This window comes from Apteryx mantelli, chromosome 2 (genome assembly GCF_036417845.1).
Source record: "Apteryx mantelli isolate bAptMan1 chromosome 2, bAptMan1.hap1, whole genome shotgun sequence".
Lineage (NCBI taxonomy): Eukaryota > Metazoa > Chordata > Aves > Apterygiformes > Apterygidae > Apteryx > Apteryx mantelli.
In genome coordinates, this window is record NC_089979.1 from 2059613 (window position 1) to 2082189 (window position 22577).

A 22577-nucleotide genomic window follows, 5' to 3' on the forward strand; every position below is an offset into this window, starting at 1 on the left:
CGTGCAGCCCCCCGATACGCTTCCCCCCGGCAGCAAAGTCCTTGCTAAGTGTGCCAAGAGAATGCTGTTCTCCGAGGAAGACCACCAGCTGCTCCCCTTGACCTCCCCTGCTCCCTCAAGGAAGAGCCTTGAGTGTTTTCACCATTTCGCATGGAGCGTCTGGGACTTGCAGCCACAGTTCCCAAAGCAATTTATTCCCAGGCCCCGCAGGGCACGTGCTTCCACATGCCTCCTTTAACTGATCTGCCCAGGGTCGTAAGCCGATATTAAGCCAAGAGCAAGGAGGAAACTCAGCTCTCCATGTCAGCTGGCCCCTGTATTGCTATCGAGGTCAAAAAAAGGACAGGTTGGATCTTCCAGATGTTACGAGGGAAGACGACCCCTGCACACAGCCAGGAGGTCTGGTCCTATTTACCTCCCCCCCCCCCCCCCCCAAAGCGCTCCCACATCAGCCCCGTTTAGGAATGCATGTGGAAGTGCAAAGGTCAGAAAGGAAAAAGCTTCACGAACCAGTGAAAGAAGACACCCAGGTTTTTACTGGGAGGGAAGAAGCGGTTGTCAAGGAAGTACAGCTGGTTGTAATACTCCATGAGGAGTTCGAGCCCAGCCTCGTTCCGGCTTGGGGTCCGCATCGCCTGTGGAGAAGCAAAAGAGGGAGGATGGACACGTGGGTGGGAAGGGAGGGGGAACAGGAGGAACATGAGATTTACATGCTGGCCAGCGGGACTTAACAGCTCTGTGGGCTACAGAATTGGCCTAAGTGGGAGAAACTCCACCCAAAAGGCTTTGTGCAGAATCCCTCTTTCCAGGCAAAGGATTTCAGTGGGCAGGAGAACAGCATTTGGCCAAGACCTTCAAGACTACCATAGCACATGCAGTGAAGGGGGCAGGATTCATTAATGCGGCTTCCCAGCTTTTCAGCATTGCACTTGGTGGTGGCACGGCAGAGGGAGACAGTCTCTTGTGTGACAGCTGAGATGGGTTTACCTATGAAAAAGGCCGGGGAGATACAAAGTCCAAGCCAGGGCGCACAGACTAAACCCAGCAAACTAAAAGCAGGCGGCGTTCCAGTTCTGCCTTTGTTCTGATGGCAATGCTCACCTTAACCAAGCTGGGATATTTTTTAATTATTATTTTTTTAAAGAGAAAAATGCGTGCAAAATCGGATGAAACAAATGCTAGAGAGGAAATCCATCCAATTTTTGCTCATAATAGAAAAGACTGAGGGAGGGATTTTGATTTTACAGTGGAAGGAGTGACAGAGCTCTCTTATTAATTCCGAGTTTCAGTCACGAGTCCTCTTCCAGGCTCTGACTTTCCACGGCTCCCCTCCCACAGCTTGAAGAGCAGGACTGGGACCTTTATAAGCCTGGGAAAGTATTTTCTTCCTGCTCATGAGGTCAAAGCTTCATGGCAAGGCGAAACTGAAAATACTTATGAGAGCTATTTGGTAGGAGAGGATAAAGTTCACCTTTACCAGTTTGCTCTGCATTTCCTCCTCTCTGACTACTACGTTGTGTGTTAGCTGGACAGAGAGCAGTCATTTTGCCTTGCCGCTGATGAATTATTATTCATAAAACAACAATAATGGATCACATTATACTTTTATTAATGTTCAGTTCTAGGTTGGTAAGGCATTAAAGGGGAATTCTACTATAGGGAAAGAAAACAATTATTTAGTGGTCTGTAATATTTTGTAACCTATGAACTGAAGCCAAGGTGTTCTAACGCATGCTGCAGGAATCCAGTACCCAAAGACACGAGGACAAGCGTGCAGTTTGGAGGGAGCATGAAGGGACCCAGAGAAAAATGCAGCACCTTCAGTGACATTTCTCAACAAGCCAGAGCAAGATTTTGCAACTCAAGGGACACAGACCTGCCGCAACTCCATAAACTCTTTGATTTCCTTTTCAAACAAGATACCGTCCTCTCCATAGTGCTCGCTGATGAGATCCTGCGTGGGGGAACAAAAGAAAATCCACAGTCACCCTTGAAAACAGACATTCAAGATTTGAAAGGTGACTTCTGACAATTCTGTATAAGCAACATGCCAGCTTTCTCAACAAGGTCTTTGGAAACCTGCACCAAGAAAAGCCAGGAAAGCGATCTTCTCCCCTGCCAAACCTATACAGGACACCTCCAGCTCACACACAGGGACACCGCAACCCTACCAGGCATCTGCTCTCCAGCAGCCTGGGGAAATCGCGGTCACTTCCCCACTGCTCCACTCTCCAGCCTCACATTTTCCCCCTGTGTTTCAAGTCCACCTCCTTGTCCTGAGTTTATTTTTGCCAGGCCCTAAAAGCAACCATCCCAAAGAAGAAAACGTTTTGCAGTTGCTGCAGAGTCTCCTCTACAGCTGTGAGATGTGCCCATATACAGATATATATTCCCCAAAGTGCAGATTTGGTTCCCTAGTCAGTCTAAATTGCATCGAGTGTGCAAAACCCCAAGGTTTACCTTTAGTGGTGCCAACAAGTCCAGCTCCTTCGTCTCCTTCAGGCCCAAAGGAATCATGGGGACACTGATGGACTCGCTGGAAGAACAAACAGACAACCTATTCGGTGACCATTTCGTAAATGTTGGAAAGTCCTTGTGCTTTAGGGACAAACACGAATCAGCTCCGGGCTCAGAAATAAACTCCAACCCCAGGCAAGCCTGGCAAGCTGTACAGTGTTGACATGATGGGAAGCTGCCACCCACGTCAGAGACCAGAGGGGTCCCCAAAAATCAATCCTGTGCTGCACCTCCTTTTTCTTTTCTGCCTGTGCCAGCAGCAGCACACACACTACAGGGGAAAACACTCTTTGCCCTGGGTTTAATCTGTTCCTGCTGAAGGGCAAAACTAGAGGGGACCAGACTCCACTTAGGAGAAGGAAGCCAGATGTGATTCCTGCCGATAGACGTGATGCTGGGAACAGCAGTGCACTTTTGACGGGCAGAAGCAGCAATGCTGCACTGCCCGTCACTGGGAAAGGCGCACAGAGATGACAGCCTGAAATCATCAGTCTGTTATTACTCCAGCTTCTAGTTTTTATCTCCATCACAAATATAATAGCAACCGAATTGGCTGCAGTGACAAAGCTGTTTTAATTAACAGCTATTGCGAAATGGGTGTGATGTGAGCACAGGTCATGGATTCACGAACTCCCACATGCTAATATGGGCTTCATCACTGATAAGGACTTGCTCAAAGGTGCAGTGCTATGTCTAATATGGAAATTTTCAGCATCTATTAAAACCAGTTGTCTAATAATAGCCCTTATCACAGAGCCAGTTCAATACTTGTAAAACACTGAAGATTACAAGGACTTTGGCAATACCCAGCTGAGGAGTGGTTTGTATTTCAACATTAAGGAAAGAAAACAAAAGAGGTCATCTGTGGAGCAAAGAAGCATTGCACGGTTGTAGGACGACAGCCAGGAAGAACCATCCTTTGGGGGTTTTAGTTGCTATTTTCATTTTCTGTTGCCAAGAAGTGAAGTGGCCTGTACCAGCAGCAGGGCCTCGAGCACGCAGAAAATTACATCTCTTTTGCTCAGCAGCAAGAGCAAAGAACTTATTCCCAACTGTACGTAGAGACCTGCCGGATCCAGACTCTTTGCCCGGAAACCCAAATACCCACAGCCTGGCTCCTGTACACTGAGATGAGAACCTACGGTACTACCTGCAGCTCACGCCAGCCTCTGGAGCAGAGACGCAAATGGTTTCCCCAACACCTGTTTATTACTCAGGGATGTTCCTCACCCTCCGCATTGAGCCGTGTTACCATGTCCCCGAACACTTGGCCTCCCAGGGGGAGAAGAAACAAGAAGGGCTTAGCAGAGCATGAGATGGGAAAGGGGTCAGGAGGGATCAGGCCCTCACCAGCCTGGCTTTACACAACAGCAGGTTACCTAAACCCCTCTCGTTAGCTCTAGAAACAACTGATGAGCCGTTAGCACATCGCAGTCCGGGGAGGAGAGGAGGCAAAAAAAGCTGCAAAAATCGGGCAGCGGGAAAATCCTTGGCCTGTTCATCCTCATTCGGTCACTGAATAAACAGCCTCCTGAGAGCTATAATTAGTATGAAAAAACGGTTATCACTTGCTCTCTAACGAGATTTCAGCTTGAATTGAATACCACAGAGCAAACAAAGGGGGTTTTGTTTGGCCTGCGCAGAGTTTTGGGGTTATTGCTCTTGCTTTCTTTTCAAACCACAGCAAACACGAGGTGGGTTACAAAGGCCAAGCATCCCTGCTAGGAAACAGCTTGGGGAAGAAGCCTGTGTCACGGGAGGATTCAGCCCGACAACTTAACTTCCCCAGCCTATTGCTGGGAAGAAGGAAAACGTCCAGGATTATGCTGAGACTGCAGCAGAGCCTCTGGGCAGAGGGAACGCTCAAGTGACACCTCCCTTTCCCCTCAGCAGCACAGCAATCCTTCCCTGAGGAGGACCACGTTTTGGGGCAAGATGTATCTCCTGCGTACATCTACCTGCCATACAGCCGTCTTAGGAAAGGAAGGAGCGTTTGCAGCTCCCACGTTGCTGTAGCGTCCCTGGTCTTTCCTGCCTCGGGGATCTCTTCCTTTCTCACCCAGATAAATAGCTCTGCTGAGCCGTCCCGGCATGTCAGCTTGCTGCTGGCTAGTGTGCTAGGATTACCGCTCCGGTGAGTCAAACTGACGAGGTTGCTGGGTAAGCATTTCAAAGAAACAACACACTTCAATTAATAAAAGGTCTAACCTCGGAAAGAGAGGAAAATTAATACCCTCTATGGGAAAATAAAAACGAGTGAGTAATCCATTTCAGGAGCAGCCAGAACAGGAGGTCGGGCACCTAAGCAGCCATGCTTTTAATTGCTTCTGTTAAACACCCAGCTTCACCTGATGGAAAAAATCATGCTCTGGGGGGCTTATCGCTCACATGGTACTCCTGTCCTGAAGATGGTTACTTTTGACCCATTGCTCCTGGCTTTGGGATATCAGAATCCAGAGAACACACCACCCATCCCAAAACATGTCCTAAATATCCACTAGGAAAAACAATGAGGGTCGGTCTCCTCGCAGTTTTAGAGATTAAGCAGTGGAGGTTTCCAGGGGGAAAGAGCAAATCCTTTCAGCACGTGGCCTGTGCCCTATCCTTCTCCTATTCTCCAGCCACCAACTCTTGCTCCCTGCTAGAGGGTCGAACTCTGGTCAGATGAGGGAGGCAGAGCAACAGGCACAAGGAAAGCAGCGAGGGGTAGGAGCAAGACTGTGCTGTTCCCAGGCCCTGTCCTGTTCCCTGCTCTCCTAGGAGGGGCTGCCCACAGTTTAGCCCAGGTAGCAGGACGCTTAGCAAGCACGCAGGGACCACATCTCCTTCCCCCAGCCAGAGCCCCAGCCTCCATCCCCATCAGACAGCTGCAAGGCAAACTTCTCTCCGAAGTGGAGAAAATCGCTACGATTTTTCCCAGAGGACGCAGATCCGCTGCAGCCCAAACAACCTAGCCTGACATGGGTGCTGATAGGTCACCAGCCCTGCGATGCCCAGAGGGGAGAAGAGAAATATCGTAGCGTGCTAGGTGGAAAGGAAAAGAAGAAAGAAATCCCAGCTGAACAAACCACTTTTCCCACGCCAAAGCAACCTCCCTGGCCTGCTTGGCAGCTCCGCGTACCTGTCATTCTGGTACACGTCCATGCAGCTGTTCAGCTCTTCCAGCTCCTCCTTCAGTAACTGTAGGTTGGAGTTCACATAGCTAAGCTCCAAGGCAACTGTTTCTTTTACTTTGTGGTTGCTGGTGGCTCTGGAAAACAATAACACGTAGATCAAAACTCCCCCATAAAGTCCAGGCTGCGCTGATAAATAGCAATTTACTTATCTGACGATAGGATGCCATTGCCTCTTCCCCACCGTGTGCAGCATCTGTTCAAACCTTCCCAGAGGGCCATGGTTTCTCCATCAGTTGGGAAGCGCTTTCTGACACCCTGATAATCTCGCTCGCTCTGAGTGGCTGAGGGCTTGGCACGGCTCCAGGATAGAAGGAGAAGCCCCAGAGGATGGCTTTTGATTGCTCTTACAATCTGTTTCTTTCTCCAAGTGTCCCCAAACAAGAAAGCAAGACAACCTCCAACAGGCTCTGGGGAACTGTTCCTCTACAGGCAGCTCCCAAACTACCCTCAAGAGAGATGCACACGTGACCTTAAATTCAGTCAGACTTGTTTTGAAGACAAACACTGGAAAGGACAGGCACTTAATCCCTTCCAGGCTTCAGAGTGCCCTGGGATTTACGGCTCTGATGGGCAGCAGATGCACAGAGGATGCTAGAGTTTGCAGGAAACGCAACAGTTACTTTTCCTTCCATCACAAAAGCAATGCCTTGTCACCGAGGCACAACGCCAGGTTTGAACGTGACAGTACAGAGGCTTGAGGACCAGGGAAGCCAGAGAATCAGGGAGAACAGAGAAACATCTTTACAGCTAACTAAAATGCACGGCAAATGCTACAACCCCAGCTGAATCCAAGAGCCCTCAGACGCTTGCTAGCAAAGACATGAGAAGATGCAACCCACATGCTAGACTCAACCAGGGATGGGGAGGAGGAGTGGGCACAAAAAGGTGACAGTTTCCGAATGCTTCCTCCCCATCTTCCCAACTATCACTAATGGTGGGGCCCCACAACCAGGAGGTTTAGTCTGCAAGAGCAGCCAAAAATTCAGTCAGGCTGTCAAACAGGCCGTCGCAGGATCTCTGCTCAGAAGCCCAGAGATGCAGGAAGAAGCATCCAGACCTCTGAAGGTCCCACGTGCTGACGGGTCAGCTATTTCTACCTAACTTTTCATGCAGCTGAGAAAAACTTAAGTTCTTTTCGGGGTGCCTATTCCAGTATTTCAGTTTGGCTATTAAAAGAGTTGGGGTAGAACTGAAACCAAGGAGAACAGGGGCTGGGGGCACATGAACGCTACAGAGCACTAGAGTGCAGATGTGGAGGGAAGGGAAATCAAACCCCAGTGGCTTTTTTGGACATATTTGCCGCCTTGTTCACCCTGTGCCATGGAGGCTGAGGCTTTGCACAGCTCATAACAGGATTAATTCCTACTTGGATTCATCTGACACTTCTTCCCCCAGACCAACTGATAGTGCCTGCACCGATCCCCTCACTCCGTTCCTCCCAGCTGCAGCGTGGGTTCAGATTTGATTATCAACACTCATCTACACCAAATAAGAGTGGTGCCTTAGGGTTATGCCTCAACTTAAGCAGGAAAAGGCTCTTTTTGGGTGCAAATAACCCTTCCGCAAGAGAGGCCTGCTGTGCTCACCCATGAGTAGTGCCAGGCTCTGCCCTGCCCTCCCTCCCCTCTATTGCACGTCAGGGGATATAAACACCGAGGATTGATTTCAGCTGCAGCGAGTTGCCTGCTCCAGCAAGACAAACTTCCAGGCTGATTATACCCTTCTTATCTGCTCCGAAAGAAAGCAGGGAGAGATAACCCAGCGGCAGCAGAAAGCTGACAGCGTGCAATTGTCCGCTGAAACGTGCTCCAGCCGCTTGCACTAAATCACGCCGGGCCCCAGCCGAGCGCGGTAAAAACAACACACGCGAGCCTCGCTCGGCCAGGGTAACGCTCTCCTCTGGCCTTTGGGGACCCAGCAATGAACGCGTTACCATCGACTTGCTCTTTATCGATAGCATCCTTCAGTGGCCTTGCCCTGACCCGGCTCAGGACACTCTGTGGGGCTGTACCATTTTTCCTTTTAAAACTCTGGCCCATTAGTATCCCTCTCCCTGCACCTCCTTTACTGGGATTCCCAAAAGACCGATACATATTTTTTTCTTTTAAATAAACAAAACTAAACCAGACCAGGTCCGAAGATCTCCGCGGCCGCTTTCATTTAAACATCCTTCAGCATTTCTGCAATTTTCCCGTAAGGTATCAGCATAGTAGCCACCGCCTTTCCACATACACCAGTATTTAGTTACCATTTTTGTCCTTCACGTATTGCAATTCCTCCAGGACGCAGAGGTGTATTTCTGCTTTCATTATAGCCCAGTTTCAATAGGGTTGAACAGAATTTCTCCTTCTCGCTCTCAGCTGGCAACTTTTTCTTTTTTTTTTTTTTTTAAATGTTATCAAAAGCTGCATTTTCTATGTGCTGATTTGCAACCAACTGATATCAGGGTTACATCTGTGCACAAGCATTATGTATTTCTGACCAGTGCTTTCACCCCCTCCTCTGAGACAGAAGAGTCTTCAGCCCAAAAAGCCTGATTTTGCACTGCAGAATTTTGCATGCGCATGTGATTTTTTTTTCCCCCCCCTCCCAGGGCAGCTTTGCTTGTTATCCAGTTCAGACAGTGAATGTTTTTAAGCCTGGACTTTGACTTCAGCGTCTAGTTTTGCTTTCGGGCATTCTTCTTCGCCCTCTACAAGTGCCATTTGCAGGAATCAAGAACACAGTACCTTTCACAGAGGTAATTTAGGGAGCAGTCATTGCTTATCAGTGGTAAAGTTTGCTTGGAGCAAATCTGCCCTTATGTAGGCTCATGCTGTCTGCACAGGGCACGCACCGATCTCCTTAGGAGCATGTCTTAATCAGCCTCTTTGGTGAAGTTATCGAAGATTGGCTTAGCTAACTCCGAACATTTTCTATTGAAGAAATTGGTATACTGGCGACACCTTTATCTCCCCGATTACTTAGCTGAGCCACAGTATTTGAACAAGGCTGGAAAGGGTTTCCGCTGCCTCTGCCCATTTATTTATCTAGCAAACAAAAGCCCTTACACTGTTGAGCAAATACCATGTGCATTTTTCCAATGCACCATTCACGGCAACCTCTTCAGGAAGGGGGACTGATATGCTGAACAGAACCGTTCAGAAGTGGGGGGAAAAAGAAGTAAAAAGAAAAACCCACTTCCCTGACCATAAGTTGTAAATGGGGAGGCAAAGAAACCAGCATGTTCATCTGCAAACTCTGCTCCAAGCTGGGCAAATCAGTTTTCTCCTATTTGCATTTAACATTCGCCCAGGTAGATCTAAAGGAAATCTCTCAGTGCGGCCCCCAAGCCTAGAATTCTTGCACAACCCTTTGAGTCTTACAACAATAATTCCCCACCACCACCTTTAATTTCCAGGACAAACTTGATTCCTCCCCAGATTTCCCAGTTTCACAAGCTCTGAAATTTGGAGTGCCCGGAAGCCCACGTATTACTCAGCCACAGAGTCAACTTGTGGGAGGAGGAGAAGTTGCTGCTACCAAAAGAGACATTCAAACTGCTGATCCAGCAGGAAAAAAAAAGCCCCATCAGTACATTTTGCCTCTTCCCTGCTAGGGGTGCTCCTTTTCCTCCTAGTCCAAGTAATTAAGATGCCCGTGTTTTGCATTATTCTTAGCTCTCCTTTGCACTGCGAGGGAGGAGGGAAAGCCGCTCGCTGCCCACATCCCAAATCCTCTGCGGAAAGCAGCTAGCACCGTGCAGCTCTGATTCACACTGTTTACACCAAAACCCTAACCAGGCTCATTCCTGCTGAGGCAGCACGTTTCCCCTTGGTTCTGTACAGGAGAGTCACGTGGAGTGGCACACGTCAGGATTTCAAGGCCTTTTTAATCAGATGAGGCATGACATTTTTACGGTCCAACCAAAGCAGCAGATGCAGTGGAGCAGCTGTACGGCTCCAGAACCCGGCTTCTGCATGCGAACAAGGCTGGTGCCTCGACTTCCCCAGGATCAGAGCTCTTCAGGGCACCACCCCTGTCCTCATTTGCCTGTAAAATGAGGTCTCTCGCTCAAGTTCACCGGTACAGCTGTAACTTCTTTTTCCAGGTGCAACAGGTAACACATCAGTAACACTAAATCATTCAAACTCCAAAAACGGAAAGTCAATCTCATTTTATTAGGAGGAGGGAAGCGACAGCTGAGGTGGTATAAGATATGCACCTGGAGAGCCTGTTCATAAGCAAATTTAGAGCAGTTTTATGACACTTTATCTTACATTAACATAGACCTGCCCTCTGTGTACATGTGGGCAGGTTTGCCCAGATATCCTATAAGAACATGAGATACACAAGCGCTACAAAAAAAATTTTCTCAGGTAGAAAAGACAAAATAGCTGTAAAAACCCTGCACTTGCATCATGCTTCTATCCCGACCACTCTGCAGGGGAAGGCAGTAACCAGCTGGATCTACCTGTGCTGGACCAGCTGCAGCCTGAAAGCCATTCAATCATTTCAGCTTTTGCACAACCCCACACATGCATCCTCCTAACAGAGAGGGAGAGCAGCTGGCTCCCACTGGACTAAAGCTGTGGGATATCTGAGTTTTCGGACAGATTCTGCCCTGGTGGAAATACTGGGACAGTTTTTACCACAGCTGAATTTGACCGACTTGCTGGGGGTATCAAACAGCACCTATGCATTCAGAGCTCAGTCCCAATTCAACATTTGTTTCCACTATTTCATCCACTCACACCCTGGTTTGTAACGGGCTTCCAGGAAATTAGAATAGCTACTATTTAATAGCATGGTAAATGTGCGTAACATCAGCGTTGCACTGAACAAAGTGCAAGCATGTCCAGGAAAGTTGCTGCAAAGTCAAGGAAAAAAAAAAAACTGAGCAAACCCAGAGCAAGGCACAGCCACAGGAGTGACAGCATCCAGCACTTCCCAGACACCGAGATAAAGGAGGGTGTTTTAGGTAACTGGGATAAGTTCTTCCTAAAGCCTGTGGGACAGGAGACAGGAGCAAAAGAAGCTGAGCAAAATCGGAAGAAAGGCAATCAGGCATGCCAAAGAAAGCAGAGATAAGTCTGTCTGTAGTGACACTGGGGCAGAGGAGGGCCCTTGGAAGACATATGAGAGTTTTCAGGGTAGAAAGTTTGTTTCTGTGCAGTTTGGGGTCTGACAGTCTGCCTTGTCCAAGCAGGAGATGAACTTGTCTCAGAAAAAAAAGAAAAAAGCAATAAACCAGAAATATCCTCTCCTTCAGAACGAGCAGTCTGCATTAAAATAGCAGATGCTGTCTGTACAAATGATGGCTCACAGCAGCGTGTGACAAAAATAAATTGATAAAACAGTTTTGCGTCCCCCCTCCCCTGCAACCACGAGACCACGTTTCCCCACCAGGGCCAGACTGATGCTCTTGGGGGCCAGGACTCACCTGAAGAGGTTCTCCGCCCCCGCTCGCATCCTCATCTCCTTGTTGATCTGCTGGTTAATCCGCGCACGGCGGTGCTGCAGCTTGCTGCGCTGGGTCTGCACGAAGGGATCACAGCCCTGCTGAGAAAGAGCATCACGGTCTCGTTACGGTACAACGGCAGCTTTCCCCGTCCCGTGGGGGCCTGCTCGGTTCTGCATTGCCCAAGCAGCACAGTGAACACGCATGCACACGCGGAGGCTTTGGGCTTCTTCCCGTGGAGACAGATCATCTTTCTTGCCGTCTCCCACAACAGCCAAGACAACGCCATTAGGGGATAAAAAGTTCAGTGGTGTCGAGGGCTGCAGGCTTGCGACACAACCCTCCCACACTCATTTCCAAGCTGTGGCTGGGAGCAGCAGCAAGCTTGAATTGCAGCAGGGCAGAGTCAGGTTTGGCACAAGGAAGCAACATGCGTTGTTTAAGCCTGGGGACGGACTGCTGCACAGCGGCCAGACCGTCCCCGTAGGGGTTTAGATGCATGCTGCCCAGGAGCATGTGGGCAAGACCCTTGCTATAGCTAGGGACAGAGGAATGTCTTCTCCACCCTGATTTCCTCTGAAGATTTGCCACCCTGTAGCACTAAGACCAACCCCACTCAGACCACCATGCTCCAGAATGATGGTAGTGCCGTATTTCAGATGCCCTGTTGCTCTACGCATTTGCATGGCCCTGGAGAGCTGCATACCGAAGGCATTTGGAGTCCAGCATCCCAGGAAGCAGCACAGCTTTTGAGGAAGTTTTAGCACCTAATATCACCTGTTGCTTCCAACAATCTCTTAGCTACTCAGAAACAGCTTCCCAAATACAACAGTGAAGCAATACAGAAACTAGACATCTCTTTTCCAGGGTCTTACCATCTGGACCCAACACAAAAGAGTTAAGACGGTCGTCCTGAGGACATGCTGCAGGTGAGCTCAACAAAACCCTGGAGCTCAGAAATAGATGCGATCCTGCCATTTACAAGCGCTTGCAACTCTTGCCGGCTACAGAGGAATCGAGTCCAGGCAGCAAGTCAAGAGTTCACGCGACGGAGAAGCGAGTTGCACAAAGCGGTAAATTAATTCCATCCCTGCCTCATTTGCTACGGCTCAGCCTTCCTGCAGACAGGGAAGTACGTTTAATCTCTAACTTCAGGAAATAACAGATGGTAATATCCTTCTGTCTTGCAAGGGCAAAAGGTTACTACGGGATGCCCCAAGCAGAAACGCTGCTGAGAAAAGGGTCTCTGAAATCAGTGCCACAAAAGCTCTACCCAAGCAGAGACGATTTCTATTGTGCGAGAAACAGTTCAGACAGCTGCAACGGGCCCCTAAGAGCTCCCTGGATAAAAAGCCTGTTTGGAAGGGCAAAAGGCTGGAGAGTTCAGGAAGATGGAGACCTCAGAGCTTGCTTTTCTCACACCAGTGCAAAGTGCATGCCTTCGATGCTGGCAGTATCGCCAAGACCAAAACAAGGATGCAAAGTGCCCCGTGTGAAGTGTATGAGGAACGCAGCAGCCTCACTCTGACCTGCTGCAGGAGCCACCTCTAACTGCGGGCAGATCCCTCCAAGGCAGCATTAAGGACTTGCTGTAGCACTAAAACTGAAGAAGTTACTCAAAGCCACCACTCCAACCTCTTATTTCCCTTAGAGAACCTCAACCCTCAGTTTGCTACACACTGACAGTCTACTGCTTTACCTCCATCATCATTGCTGGGGAACCCTTCACCTTCACATCAAGAAGGGATTTTGCCACCCAAGACACTCTGCAGAGTTGCACGATGCTGATAGACTGCTGTTTCCAACAGTCCATGCTATTGTCCAATCCAAAACTAATATCTCAGCTAACTTTGTCCACACAGAAACCCTTAGTGGGCTTCACCAGGTCCCTTTTCCCTACCATGCTCCAAGGAAGTGCTGCTTGGCAAAATCCAGCAGGATGGGTTGCAACAGTCTCAAATCCAACAGCTTGGACAACACTTGGTCACATCTCTAGGAATACTGAAGATCTCACATCTTCCCAGTGAGATTCTGGGAAGAACAAGTAATTTGTTAGAAAGGGTTCAAGTGATTTTTCTGGAATGCTAAAGAGGTAGGAAAGGAAAAACTTCTCCTCACTCAAAAAAAAGAAAAGAAAAAAAATAAGAGACCAGCTTTGATTTGTAGGGAATGGAAAATTTTGTATTTTAGCATTTTAAACGCGCTTCAGGCTAAATGTCTAAGAAACAATTTCTCTTGAATATATTTACAGTCAAACAAGAGGTGTTCAGTTTGAAAGAGTTCCAGGGAAAACATGGACATTTTCATTTAATTGTACCAACTATGAGGTCAAATCTGACTTTAGAGACTGAGGAATCAAAGTCACCCCATCTGGTCTGTAAGTCTACAGGCTTAGTGTTTTGCAGTAATCCATGAATTTGTTGCAATTACTGGAGGCTGAAGGAGCAAGCTGGAAGCACGAGACCCTGAATATTCTAGAAGAGCAACTGAACGGGACATTAAGGATAACACCAACTGCTGCACAAATCAATTCCAAGATAGTCAGAGGAGCAACTACCTTCATCTGCAAGGTCCAATTTCTAGATGGGTGGGTTCCCCCACAGTGTATCTCCTGCACACATTCTTTCCCCAGGGAGAAACTCAAGAAATTGAGAGGAAAATGGAGAAGGATTAGGAATCCCACACCAATGATGGATCATGCTAGGTTTTCTCAAAGGACAACAAGCTGGGTCATAGCTGACCAAGGCACTTGCAAGCAAAAGGCAGGCACTACTCAAATCCAAACACCAAGCAGCAAAGACAACAGCACGAGCCTCTCTTGGCAACAGTGTTCAAGGGAATCTGCAAAGAATGAAGTTGGTTGAGAAGGAAACTCAAAACTTGGGGATGCCCCAAAATAAGAGGGTGTCAGGGAATGGTTTTGTTCATTGAAGTACTCCTTTTAGCCACCAGGCCTGCAATCAAAGCAAACAGAGGTGCAGATCTCCAAAGCAGCAGAAGCAGTACAAGAACAGGGTGGGAAGACTGTTATATAGGGAGCAAAAGGGGCTGAGCTCAAAACTAACCTGGTCACGCACACTGAGAAGGACAGAGCTGTGGCTGGAAAGGAGCTCTTCATACAGACATATTCCAAGGCATTTTAGGAGTGTTTTAGCATTTAAGGGCCAATTGCAAACATTGCCTTCAACCCTGTTTCCCCATACAGCACATAACATTAACCTACATACAGGAAATTACAGCTTAAAAGGCTCCAGGAGCCATAAAAATCAGCCCAAAGCAGGACAAGCTCAACAGCAGTTTCTCAACCTGTTAGAGAAAACCAGGCACTGTCCATCTCGCAGCGCTGCTGGAAGGAGAGAAGAGCTAGCTGTGCTCCTGCAGCTCTAGAGTGCACCTGGAGAAGCAGAGACCTCGCGCTGAGCTTGGAGAGGACAAGGTAAAAACCTGTTACTGGGTCAAGCCAAACTCTAAAGTTGCACTAACAGCTATCCTCAGCAAATCCTTGGCACAAAGGGAAAACGAAATACACGCTGCTCCGAGAAGCAAGCTAAAAGCCTGGTTCCCTGCAGCGTTCTCCCCCACACTGCAATAACTCCAGCTCCCTGCCTGCAATCCCGGTGGCGGCTCCCCCACACCAGTAGCATACAGAAATGCTGTGGTCAGCCCAAAGCCTGGGATGAGGCACCGGAGCTGAGATCCTGCCCTCCCTCAGCCTGTGTGGGAGGGAGGCGGAAAGCATCTTTTCTTCTCAGCCTCCAGTTCTCACTCCTCTTACAGGAACTTTCATCATCTTTGAGACCTCTCTAACTCTTCTAAAGGTTTGGTTGAAATCAGTCAGATTTAAGATTTATTGGGGAAGAGAAGCAAGAAGTACATGAGTGCACAGGCAGGAGACCCAAAGTATTGCCAAGGACAAATGATGGAAGAGACAAAGGCACATGTAGAAGGACAACTCAAAACCGTGCAGGAGTGCCAAGCGTTAGGCTGTAGACAAGATATTCTTGTCTGGAGGCAAGACAAGAGTACAGGAGGACAGCTATGGCAGAAATGAGATGCTGAGTGGCATGGAAAGCCACTAGGATGACTCTAGAAGACATTCAAAGAAAGCATTAAAGTCTCCTCACTACAAACAATTAAGGGGTATAATTAATCAACCTGGCAGTTCCTCACTTTTCCTAGGCCCAGCTTGAGACAGCATCAAGGAGGGGGACAAAATTCAAGTCACCACAGCATCAAACTTCTGGAAGCCAAAGGTGATCAAAGAGACCATTGCTCAAGTATTTGGACACAAAAGCACTGATAATAATTAATCACTTTGGCCTTCCATGCACACACAAAGGAGTTGCCTTCCAGGAACACTTGCAAGTCCCAGTGCGGCTGGGGAGCTGGTGCTCTGACAACACGAGGATGTCGCAGCATTCGGATTTGCCCAGACTTCTCCCCGCGAGAGACAAACTAAGCCATTTGTACAGCTGCAAGGTTGCTTTTTCCAGCTGAACGCTGCATGTCTTTTCAATCACGTTTTATGAGACAGTTATCAATTCCCAACCAGGCTCTTAAGCCAAGAGCAAAAAGGTACCAGAAAGTCAGGTATTAGGGCATCTGATATAACACCAAAGCCTTGAGAGGCTGTCAAGTCAGGATCTTGAGACTTGCTGCCCTTAGGGACTTCTCTTGATCTCCCCGCACCTTGCTTTCTTCACTCATTGTGAAGCTGGGTAACTGCAATCACCCACGAAATTGCAGCACATCTCTCAATAAGAGGCTCTGTCATCTATCCTGAAGCATCATTACCAGCCAGCATGTGCTGACATAAGCATCCCGCCAAGGCCACCACAGCAAACAACCACGTTTAGTCTCCAGCTGCTCCCGGAGACTTTCAGAAATGAAAATTTTCCACAAATATTGAAGCAACAAGGAGATTTGGCACCAGAACGAGAAGCTTAGCCCAGGCAAGCTTACATATAGGAGAGAAAGGAAACACCACCACAAGCAAAGACCACCTTTAGACTGAAAGGTGTATTGGGGGAGATCAGAGAGGAAAGCATGCACACTCCCTCACAGCTTGCATTCAAACAGACAAAACTGTCTATATGTATTCTCTTTGAGTTGCAACCATGAGCTAAATGCCACAGTAGAGTTTCTAAAGTAGTGAGATTTAAGCATGCTTTACGTAAGAGGGCATAAAAACAATAAAAAAAGTTGTTGCAAGTTTTAAAAGGGATTTTCTTTGCTTAATCCTTCTCTGCACAAACTCTTGAGATAAACCCTTTAAGACCAGAAGAAAAAAAAGCATGCTGTTTGAAATAGTTTCTTGGACTTTCAGGCATAACTGGGGACAGTGGTACAGGAATAAAGCTGGGTGCCTGTGAAGCAGCCAAACGAAAAGCCAGGTTGAACATGACATTTTAGATCTCCATTCTAAAAAGCTTTAAACTAGGTAAAGCGAGCACTGAACTCCTCCATCAACAAGTGGCCATAAATTGCGTAGCACCTATAAAGCAGTCAGAACGGCACAGGCTGTATGCACACGGAGTACAAGGTATGTTAAGAAAGCCATGAAAACAAATGAGGTGTGGGTCATTAAGTTACATGACTTGTGTCCAGCTCTGAAGTTTATTGCCTCTGACAAAGGAAGATAAGAGCCAGTATCATCGTAGCAAGGCTGTTCTGTGCTCAGAAGAAGTCTGCCAAATAACACTACATGCAACACTCAATGTGCAAGGACAACTACGTTACAGAAAGTGCTCAGGCTATGCCTTCAGGTAAGGGGCAAGAAGAAGGGGAAAGAGGGCAGAGAGCCTCTTCCAGAGGAGGCCAAGACAATTACATTCCCTCATGAGCAATCGCAAGCTTTCTGCCAGCTTAAACCCTGCCTTTGCAGGGAACATATACAATGATGTAATTGTGCTGGTAACTCCCAAAGCTGACACTTCTTCCAGTTTATGAACGTCCATGTGGCATGTTAAATAGGGCAATTACGTGGTTAGGCTTCCTCTTATAAGCAAGTCCTTAGGGAATGTTTGTTCAGAGATGATCAAATATACTTTGCACTTCTGGTCTTCAGTAACTGTAAAGAGATGGAGACAAGACGCATCTCATGATGAGGCACACCTAGTGTCTAATTTGTGACCTTGGTGCAAGAGGACGGCCACTGCCTTCCAGCTTTGTTACTGGCACTCATAACAAAACCGCAGTCACCTTTTGGAAGAGGTGGAGGCCAGCAAGTCCAAAGAGCAAAGCCATGCACAAAGGGACTCATTTCCACTGTAGCATTTCTGCTATGAAAACAGGCACTTGGCAGCTGGAGGCAACTTGGGAACAGCAAAACTCAAGTGTATTAAGCGATCAAAGGACGGCTGTGAGCTGTCAGCATGACACATCTGTGAGAAAGGAAAATGTGATCCTCGGATGTGCTGCTACAGTTACAAGCAACAGAGAAATGGAAATGCAAGTTCTGTTGCTTAAGGGGCCACTGAATCCTTGTCTGGAGCAGCGGACACAGTTCAAGAGCATGCTAGTAGTATAAACCGGGCATGGATCTACTCAAAACAGAAATCAGAAGGGGATCTGTAGCTATGAGATTAGTTACAGCCCAAACCGGTATCCAGCAAAAGCTACTTGTAAAGCTATAGTTTGGCTGCATCATGAAAGGTCTCCATAGCACAACTGCTGGAACAGGGACTGAAATGGGAGAGCTAGAAGGACCACACAGTAATGTTTAAGACTCTTTCCAGCCACAAAACACTCATCACCAGGAATGTTACAAATTAGAAAGGCTCAAGAGTGTCCACAGAACAGCTAGTGAAACCAAAATATGTTTAATTCACACATATGAACAGGATATATCCAAAATACCACAATAACAAGATGAGACATGCAGTGCCAATCTAGGTTGCAGACCTACCACCAAGTAACACACACATGCCCAAGGACAGAAGTTATAGGAGAATGCTGTAGGACAGTGGGGCACCAGCTGGTCCTGTATCACTACCACGTGGTATAAACATATATATATATATATATTGCACTGACCAGCAGTATGAGTGTCAGCAAGGGGTGAACCAGTGCTTCAGAGAAATCAGGCATTTTCCGTAACTCCCTCCTTTTTCCATTGGGTGGCACCCATTCTCATGATAACAGAATTATCTGCCCTAAGATTTATAGCTAAGGTCATACACTGCACACGTGTGGCAGCATATCTCCGCTCAGTGCCAGACAACACAGGCTTGTAACTTCACTCGCTCTTGGTGCTGATCCAAAAATCAGCCTTATCAAATCTTACAACGAAAAGCAACGCAGTTTATGATGCCAGAAACAAGCGGAGCTCAGGAGATCAGACAAATGGCTGGATTAGGCCATCTCAGTTTCCACCGCTCGGACTGACTCGGGAGATGCTGGATACCACGAGTACGCTAAGCTCTTCAGCACGGCCCAGTTGCATTTAGCAAAGTGACCCACGATGCTCAGCTTACATTGCTAGAGCCCCCTCCAGCATTTTCATTATCCCAGACTGCTGCACACAACCCTCAGTCTCAGGGAATTTTTCTTAAAAAGACAATTTTATAAATTATCCCTTCAAGGGAACAGACAGGTTATTACTTTTTTTTCCTTTTTTCTTTTAAGGGAAGAAGTCAAGAAGCATCAAAGTGTTGCTGTCCAACCTTTCCCCAGGGAAATAACAGGATGTGGTTCAATTCTGCTGTCAAACAATCTGTGGTGATTTCATTCAGTCGACCTCTCGAGTATTGTCTTGTTCCCTCATCACATAAATCAGGCACTGAAGTTAGCTGCTCCAGGCAGAAATATACCCTTTGGACAAAATTCCAGGAGATCTACTCAAGTCTGGCTCTCTGACTCACCTCTGTCTCATCTCCTTCTACCCCGGCTATTTCCAGAAGCTACCCCAGGTGCTACTTCTGTATGCACAACAGGACCACTACAGAGAAAACCCTGGAGGGAGCTTGGCAGTCAGGCAGTCAGGATATAAAAGACTGAGCCCAAAGCAAAGCAAGCCTGTGCCTGACAAGTCAGTTCGACACCCGATAGCCATGAGGGGAACACTCCAGATATAGCATATTCTGGCAGCCACAGCAGATTTTGTAGACCGCATGGTTCATGATGTCTAAATTCCCCTGCCATCCAAGAGGAGACTCCTTCAGGCAGGACTAGGGTTCAGGGGCAATGGAAAAGCTGTCCCGGTGCTGTACTCATTTTGTTGCTAACTCTAAAGGTCTCCAACCTTCAGAGCTCTCAGTTTAGCGAGTCTCAGGCAACAAGCTCATACAGAATTCAACACCACGGAGCAACTAACCTTTCCAGCACTGCTGGTTTGCATACTCCACGCAATTAAAGTAACATGTGAAGGAGTGCAAGTGCTGAAGCATAAGGAAACCAAACAATTTTTGCTCAGGAACCATCCCCAGCAACACCAGCAGGAATGATGAAAAAACATTTGAAGGTCAAGAGTTGGAAGGGTCAGGAAACAGAAGTCAAAAGCAAATGTAATTCAGATAGCATTCAGAGGAAACCCAATGCAAGTTCTCCAAGCGAAAGGTAGCTCTTTATTCCATTTGCTCTTCATTCTTGAATCCTGTAATGTGTAATTTGCCCAGCCTGCACTGAAGATCAACACTAGCTCTGTAGTTAAAAAGTCAAATTCCTGTATGCAGGCAAGTAAGAGCTCAAAGATGACACACCAACCTCCACAGGCACGTGGAAGGCTGTACTAGGAAGTGCTGACACTCTTCACTGCTGTGGTATACAAACCACCGCTGTTATTAACCCAGATACCCTTGATCTGTGACCCCAATCCCACAAGCTGTGTATGTGGCCTCAGGCTGTAACCTCAGCCCACTCTTACCCTGCAAATTTTATCCAGCAACTGCTTACAAGAGCTCCAACTCAAGGCGGCAGGGACTCGCTTTCATGTGCTGTCAAGATACTAAGAAGCAGGAACATTTTCCAACATAAGCACGTGTAAAGTTTGGTCCCCAGGAGGGATATCCCCAAGCAGGGTCTGCACAGACAGTCCAACAGATGGAAAACCGACAGTGAAAGTAGGGCAACTAACTGTAGTATCAAACTATACATTCCTGTTCTATTTCCAGATCATTTTGAGCAGTGCTGGTGTGAAAGCACTACTATCGCAATAGAGTCAGAGCTGTCAGCTGGGATTACTATTACTCTTTGCAGCCCATGAGTTTTTGAACAGGGCCCACACAGAACAAGCGGCCAAGTGACCCTGGTTTAGCCTGCGTTCAGGAGCCGGAAAGAGAGCAAAACAAAAGCCAGAAGACCGCTCCATACACAAAAAGCCAACCAAAACCCTTCTTTTAAAAAAGATTATGGATAATTTCCTCCCAACCAAGATGGGAGGAAAGGCTGTGACTCCGAGACAACAGGTAGGTCACAACAGACATGTTTTCCCCCCACCTCCCACCCTTAACGTCTGTTTGTATATAAAAGTCACTATCGCGAAACTCATCTCATGAAGCACTCCAGCTGAATGCTGTTTTTCTGTGGGAGACATTACCAGCTAAGACCTCTAAAACCTTTATTGAGAATTTGGTTACATCACACGGCCTTTTAACAAATGAGTGGAGGATTAAGGTTTTAAACTTCCCAAAGAAATGTCCTGGCTGTTGGCTAATGCACTGAGCAAAAGCAAGGGGGGGGGGGGGGGAGAAGTATTTGGCTTCTCAAACAGCTCGACCTGTACGAATCTGGATCCCCACCTTCCGTTCTGGGAACTTGCAACGGCTCCGGGGAGGGAGATCGGGGGAGGCACAGGGTTGCCTGCATGTCATGAAAGACAGGGCAGGGTGCCAGCTGCATGTGCCAGCAGGAAACAGATGTATTAAATCTTTGGCTACAGAATGCTAACCCCCAGCAAAAGATAACCACCACAGTGATATTTGTAATCCTCTGCAAGAAGAATAAACACACAGTCACATCCACAGCCTCCAATGCATTTGGCATAGAAATGACCAGCAAGGACTACACTGATTTTTTTTCCTAAGCAGATACCGCTAATAGGAAATTTAATCAGGTGCTTTTTCAATAAAAAATAATCATGTTATGACAGATGCTGCATATCCTCCGCCAGTTTTGTTTTTCCAAATGGTTTGCAACATTTTCCAATGTTATTCTCTTCTGTGTTACTGCCCAAGAGATTCAAACAGGGTAAACCAACTGCTCACACAAGGGAAATGGTGTGTCCATATGTGGACTAGATTGGAAAAGATGTCCTGCTAATCTTCCCCTGCAAGTAGCACCTGCTATTTAGACAAGGCTCTGGGTAAGCTCCAACCTGGTTTAAGGTTGCAGTCTCTTTAACTGAAGTCAGAAAGGCCAGACATTAGCAGAGGTGACTCAAGATCAGATTGATCCTTGTCTAGCAGAGGTTGCAGTTTCAACCCTTGCTCGGGAAAAAACACCTCCAGAGCCCGAATGAGCTTTTTTTTTTTTTTCCTTGCCAAAGGGTTGCAGAAACAGAGCTCTGCACAGCAAGCCTCTGCTGGAGAACAAGTTTTTAAAATTATATCCTTGTAAAAGGGATCGGATTACAAGGAGAATTCACTGCAGGTCTACAAAGCTCCCTCCCAGGGGACAGGGCTAACGGGAGACACTTAAAGCAGTCCCGAAAGCCAATGTTTACCTGCCTTATCACCACTGCACAACCACCAGCGCTCTTTAAAGCCCTCTCAGTCACGGGAGCATGCAATACCCTGCTGACACCCAAGGGACACCGAGGAAAGTCACACTCGAGCACCAGGATCGATGGCAACCTGTGGACCATCCCTGCTGGCTTCACCCTGCTGTTACTAATTAAACGAGTGACGCTACAGGAGTTATCAGCCTCATCTCACAGGGCAGCTCGCTCACGCACGCTAAACCACCAAAAAGAGCAAGCGTACGAAGTCAGGCTGTGGGGTGCGTGGACTTTCCTCGCATGCAGCTTCGGGCCCGTACGGGAAAGCATGCCATTAAGCAGCACCCCGCTGGTTACCTCCGACAGCAAGAGGGAGAATAGACGACGCTCTGCTGGGCAGAACTGGCTTCCTACAGGCAAAAGGGAGGAAAAGCCAAAATATAGGAGCATTAAACAAGTTAAAAATCAGTCACCGGGAGGCTTGTGAAGGAGCCAGTGGAGGAAGCGGTGGTGGAGGAATGGGGTTTAAGAGACAAGTTGTGCAGGGCTGCCTCTGTAGACAGGTTACTGGACCAGTTTCCATCCTGCATCAACACGAAGGCCCCCAAACAGCCCAGGGGCCGTGGAAAGGCCTTTCCCCCACACTCCAGCAAGGTCTGAGGACCAGGATGAACCGGCATCACCATCCATCCTTGCAGCACCCATGGGCACCTCCGTCCCCCCCAGGACGGTCCCTGCTCTGTTAGGGGAGGGCAGAAAGAGATCAGAAAGCAACGCCGAGCTCCGACGT

General features: G+C 47.8%; 1 protein-coding gene across 3 annotated transcripts in view; it reads right to left on the reverse strand.

The window, feature by feature from the left end:
* Window positions 1–22577, reverse strand: part of RHPN1 (rhophilin Rho GTPase binding protein 1) — a 39762-nt gene that overhangs the window by 16696 nt on the left and 489 nt on the right. For 2 of the 3 annotated variants that reach the window (XM_067290105.1, XM_013946721.2), the window contains exons 2-6: window positions 11116–11234; window positions 5639–5767; window positions 2461–2536; window positions 1877–1954; window positions 511–635 (exon numbers count right to left, since the gene is read on the reverse strand). In XM_067290105.1, the coding sequence (XP_067146206.1) occupies window positions 511–635; window positions 1877–1954; window positions 2461–2536; window positions 5639–5767; window positions 11116–11234 (527 nt within the window). The remainder of the gene's footprint in view (window positions 1–510; window positions 636–1876; window positions 1955–2460; window positions 2537–5638; window positions 5768–11115; window positions 11235–22577) is intronic. The other variant, XM_067290104.1, reaches the window with a different exon arrangement.